Genomic DNA, 5,853 nt, shown 5'->3' with positions numbered 1-5,853 from the left:
GCCAGCAACTGACCAATGCAGAGGAGGACACTTGGAGCCATCCATCAGGCTGAACTCAGGGAACCCAATGGGGAGCTGGCGAAAGGACTGGAGGAGCAGACGGAGATTGCAACACCATCAGAAGAACAACATAGTTTGGCCTGACCACCCAGTTCTCCTGGACACTATACTACCAACCAAGAGTATAGATAAAGGGATCTTTGGCTCCAGATACATATGTAGCAGAGGATGGCCTTGCCCAACAACAATGGGAGGGGAGGTTCTTGGTCCTGGGGAGGTTTGATGCCCCAGAGTAGGGGGATGCTGGAGCGGTGGGGCAGGAGATTGTGAGTGGGTGGAGATGCACTCTTATATAGACAAAAGGGACGGTCAAGGACAGATGTAGAATGTGGGTTGATGGAGGGGTAACCAGGAAGTGGGATATCATTTAAGATGTAAACAAATGGAATGATTAATAATAATAAAATAAAATATTAAAAATCAGTGGTTTGTTTTCTCAGTTGGTATTAGCAATTATGATTAGCATGAAAAAATGTATTTAAAATTAATGAGAATGTAAAACATTGTGCAATCAGTTCCATTTAGCCACTCTTTCTTTCACAATTGAGCATCTTTACATATTCTGTTACATTCCTGACTTAGAGGGTTTGGGGCAGACTTTCACCCATAGTCATGGGAAGTTTCTGCTATTTTCACAACAACATTTTCCTGCATTGTAATCCTTTTATATTCACCACGAGGCATATTTAAAGCTATGTTCGTTATGATATTCTGATCAAGAGTAGAAAGTTACAGTAATGAAGAGTTGCAAATTCAAGAACTCATTTTCTTAGCAAAACAAGACCCAAAGAATGGAAAATAAGGTGTATATTTGTCTCTGAGTGTATACAGTTGTCAAGAGCACTTTGGTTATCAGAAATACAGAGAAATAGATATATGTTACCCATTCATTAGAGTTTTGCCTTTAAGAAAATTGCAATGAGTTTAGGGATTCATATCCATAGTATTAGTTTTAAATAGGTAATAATAACCATTCATTTTGTGGAAATATTCCTTCACAAATTAGAATGAACTATTTATGTATTAAAAACCTTTTCTATGTAGAACATTAACTGCTATATTCCCCAATCTTTTATGTGTCAGAATATCATAATGAACATAGCTTTAAATATGCACAGTGGTGAATATAAAAGGATTGCAATTCGGGGAAATGCTATTGTGAAAAAATTACATTTATTGATTATGTATGCGGTGTTAATGCCTCTATGACATGAGCCAGCCCATTTGAAAAGCTGATTGATTACACTTACTTGGGACTGCCTAACATCAGACAGTCAATGTCCATGACCACCAGAGATGTTTTCTAGAAGTAATTGGCAGTAAGATTTGCAAAAGCAAATGGGCATAGCTTTATGTCTCAATGATATTTAGACACCTGCTGTTAAAGTCATTCTCAGCTTTGTAAAGTAAAATTGATAATTCCAGCATGTATAGGCACTGTGGTAGTAGAAATAGACCAGTTTGCTCCTGGTGTTGATGTATTAAATCTTAGGAGGCATTTAAACACAAAAATTACTTTGTGGATATTTTTTGTTATCTGTAGACATTTTTGTCCAGTCAATTGTTGATACTGAAGTTTACTCTTTAAAACTGATATGGATATTACAGGAGTCACCAGGATTTAACAGAAGAGTTCTGGTGGACCAGTGTAGTGCCTCATAGATGCAAGAACTGTATAAGTATGAAGACAGGGATTGATTAACACTGGGCCTTGTATTAAAGATTAGTTGGTTACTCATTCGTGCCATGAGAATTGCACCAACTCCTTGCTTGGATGCTGAACAAGAATCATGTTCTTTAGTAGCCTCTGAAATGCTACAATATCATTAATATCTGAGCCCATACAAAGAGGTTGGGAAATTAAACATGTTTGTGTTCCCATGTGAGTCTCTGAACTTCCAAAAGAAACACTAAGGTAATATGTGAAGAGACTATGGGAATTGCACCTGCACATATGAGGTGACTTCTAATTAATTATATTTCAGCTCAGACATTATATAAAGGAAGGAAATATGTCCATAGAACTTGACCTAAATGTGCAGAGTGTTAACATGAAATGTTGATTTTTTTTTTTCTAATACTAGAAGGTATTTCTCCCATCTTTTCTTGTAGTCATTTATGGATACAGGTATGTAAGCCACTTTTAGTCATTATATTAGCAGCAAGTGGTAATAAAATCCCACAATGCTTATACTAAAAGACACTAAGATTTTTAGCATTTTTGATAGTGGTCATTTCCTTTTCCTAATCCTAGCCTCCAGTTATCTCTGCATGTGCATAACTGGCAATAATGTAGATCTGTATTAAAAAATATATTATTTCAAAACTTAACCAATTGAAATGAAAGTAAACTACAATTAACTTGGAGGTTTCTAAAAGATTATAATCATTAAATATTCCCTCAATAAGAAAACAGATAAATACTAACTTTTTAATTATTTAACTTGTAATTAAAGACAAAGAGAATTCAAAGAGTAGGTGTTTAATCTGGGAGTTAAATAAAAAACAAATATGTTAGGAAAACTACAAAAGAAGTGCAAGGCAGCAATAATACACGTTTTACTCTGGATATGATGTAGAATTAAAAAACAGATTCTCCAAATACTAAAAGTATGTAAAAGTGATTAAAATAATGACATCTTTAATATCAAGATTATTTTAGTTTAGTAGTTTTATTTAAGTGGTTGAATCTTAATTACAACAGTCTCCTCTCATCTTTGGTCAATTCAGATATCATTTCAACAAAAAAATTTTTACCCAATATGTTCTTAAATTTACCCATAAAGTAAATTTAAAGACAATTTACTTCATCATATTGAGACAAAATATATAACATTGCAGGCTAAAAATAACAATCATATTAATAGAAAGCATATATTATTGAGAATATACATATATAACACACATTTTGTATATATTTAAACATGTTAAATCAGAAGGTGATCAAGGTGGAGAAAAGAGGTCTTTTAGAGAGAGGAGAGGAGAAACAGGAGAATACCTATGTCATGAAATACTAAGATATAGTAAACTTCTTCACATTCATTATTTACTCAGTGCTTACTGATACTACTGTATCAGTAAAGAGTGAATATACATTTAATTGCCCTTTTTCTTACATCTTTGTTAAATGGAGAATTGCTTCTTGAAAAAGATGTAACAACAAATGTTTATATGCATATGTGTATACATGTCTATAAAACTATTTGTATATATATGTATATGTATATATATGTGTATATATATGTATATATATATATATATATATATATATATATATATATATATAATCACAAGCAATCACAAGCAACCAAATCTCATTTTCAATTAAATACTTTTCATAAGTATACAGACACATCTTCTTTCTGGAATATACATAATAAGCATTTATTTGGAAAGTTTGTGTCTCTTGTGTATGTTTATTGTGTATGTTTATGATGAGATAGACATGGAAAGACATAAATGTGAGGGGGATGAGTTGAGCCCAAGGACCCCAATGGAGGAGTCAGAGAAAGGATTGAAGGGGTTAAAGGGATTTGCAGCCCAATAAGAACAACAATATCATCAACCACACACCCCAGAGCTCCCAGGGACTAAACCACTAATAAAAGAGTACACATGGAGGGACCAATGGCTCCAGTCACATATGTAGCAGAAAATGACCTTGTCTGTCATCAATGGGAGGAGAGGCCCTTGGTCCTTTTAAGGCTCAATGCCTCAGTAAGGGGAAAAGCCAGGGTGGTGAGGTAGGAGTGAGTGGGTGGGCATCCTAATAAAAAGCAGGGGGAGGGGGAGTGTCTAGGGGGTTTGTGGAGAGGAAACCAGGAAAGAGGATAACATTTGAAATGTAAATAAATGAAATATCCACTTATAAAAAAAGAAAACTGAACTCTGAAATAAAACATTCACACCTAGAGAAGATATGTAGACATTCTTGGATCTACATAAAGCAATCTTATCAGTAAAATTCTGTATCTGAAAATGCCATGTGAAATCCCATTCAGTCTCTGATTGTGTGAATCTAGGTGAGAGCATAACACAGAAGGAATATTCTCAGTACCAGCTGCCAGTCTAGTTGAGAAGCCATATGTCTACAGGCTGAGGCAGCATGCCCCATCTCAACAGCACCATCTTCAGGCCTTCAGTGCTGACTCTGACTGGGATTCCTGGCTTGGAGTCTGTGCAGTTCTGGATTGGGATTCCTTTCTGTATCATGTACATCATTGCACTTTTGGGGAATTCTCTACTCCTATTTGTCATCAAAGTTGAGCGAAGCCTCCATGAGCCCATGTACCTCTTCCTAGCAATGCTTGGAGCAACAGACATTGCTCTCAGTACTTGCATCTTACCGAAAATGTTAGGAATATTCTGGTTTCACCTTCCAACCATATACTTTGATGTCTGTCTCTTACAGATGTGGCTGATTCACACATTCCAATGTATTGAATCAGGCATCTTGTTTGCCATGGCAATGGACCGTTATGTGGCAATATGTGATCCTCTAAGACATGCATCCATCTTTACCCAGAGACTCCTCACTCAAATAGGAGTAGGAGTCACACTCAGAGCAGCCCTGTTTGTAGCTCCATGTCTCATTCTTATCAAATGCAGGTTGAAATTCTACTGGACCACTGTTGTTTCCCATTCATACTGTGAACACATGGCCATTGTGAAGCTGGCAGCAGAAGATGTTCATGTCAACAAGATCTATGGTCTGTTTGTGGCCTTCAGTATACTTGGACTAGACATAATTTTCATCACACTCTCCTACATTAGAATATTTATAACTGTCTTCAAGCTCCCTCAAAAGGAAGCAAGACTCAAAGCCTTTAATACATGTGTTGCCCATATTTGTGTCTTCTTGGAGTTTTACCTTCTGGCCTTCTTCTCCTTCTTTACACATAGGTTTGGCTACCATGTTCCATCTTACATTCACATTCTCCTGTCCAACCTTTACCTACTTGTCCCACCTTTGCTCAATCCTATTGTTTATGGTGTGAAGACCAAACAGATTCGAGATCAAGTGTCCAAAATTTTGTATTGTAATTATTCTTAATGATGTTTCATTTATTAATTTTGTTTCAAATTGCAAATCTCACTCAACACTCTTATTTTGCTTACATTCTCTCTCTGTCTCTCTCTGTCTCTCTCTCTCTCTCTGTGTGTGTGTGTGTGTGTGTGTGTGTGTGTTTAAAGAGAGGGAGAGAAAAGGAGAAAGAATGAGGAGAAAGAGAAAAAGAGATAGAAAGAAGGTGAAAGAGAAGGAGAAGGAGGAGGAGAAGAAGGAGAAAGAAAGAGAAAGTGGAAGAGGAAGAAGAGGAAGACAAAGAGAAAGAAAGAAAAAGAGTGTTTACTGGTGCATGTGAAAGCCAGATACATTCCATTTTGTTATGTTGGCTTTTGTTGTCTTTGTTTTGTGTTGTTGTTGTTGTTCTTGTTTGTGGGTGGCCTCTTTTGACATGGTTTTCACACTTTTATTGTTCTGGCATGGACATCTTCTTTTACCTTTCCAAACAATGAGATAAAACATTTGCCATCACACTCAGCTTTTTACATAGATTCCAAGGGATTGAATTCAAGTTTGAACAGCAAGAGCTTAACCAACTGAGCTGTCTTGACAACCCAAACCTTTGCTCCTGATGAATGTTTAATCTAGTTCTCTTTGAAGAGGTACTAAGTCTTAGTTTTAATTTCTTCTCACACATGATAACATTTTCAGCTTCTTAATTAGTTCTTTACCTGCTATAGATGAAATTAAAACAATTCTAAACAGATTTAGTCTTAATTTACTATAAA

At 35.8% G+C, this 5,853-nt stretch overlaps 1 protein-coding gene across 1 annotated transcript; it reads left to right on the top strand.

The window, feature by feature from the left end:
- Positions 1 to 4,165: 4,165 nt before the first annotated feature.
- LOC110299265 (olfactory receptor 52A5-like) lies at positions 4,166 to 5,113 on the top strand. The gene has a single exon (XM_021168922.2). It carries the CDS (start codon positions 4,166 to 4,168, stop codon positions 5,111 to 5,113), a length of 948 nt encoding a protein of 315 aa, XP_021024581.2.
- Positions 5,114 to 5,853: the final 740 nt, after the last annotated feature.

Source organism: Mus caroli, unplaced genomic scaffold, assembly GCF_978045245.1.
Source record: "Mus caroli unplaced genomic scaffold, Mus_caroli_1 scaffold_8, whole genome shotgun sequence".
NCBI classification, from domain to species: domain Eukaryota; kingdom Metazoa; phylum Chordata; class Mammalia; order Rodentia; family Muridae; genus Mus; species Mus caroli.
Note: the sequence above shows the minus strand (reverse complement) of the source record. Positions and strands in the feature narration are given on the sequence as shown.

Coding starts and splice junctions, on each gene's coding strand:
- LOC110299265 (XM_021168922.2), top strand. CDS start 4,166: ATGCCCCATCTCAACAGCACCATCTTCAGGCCTTCAGTGCTGACTCTG.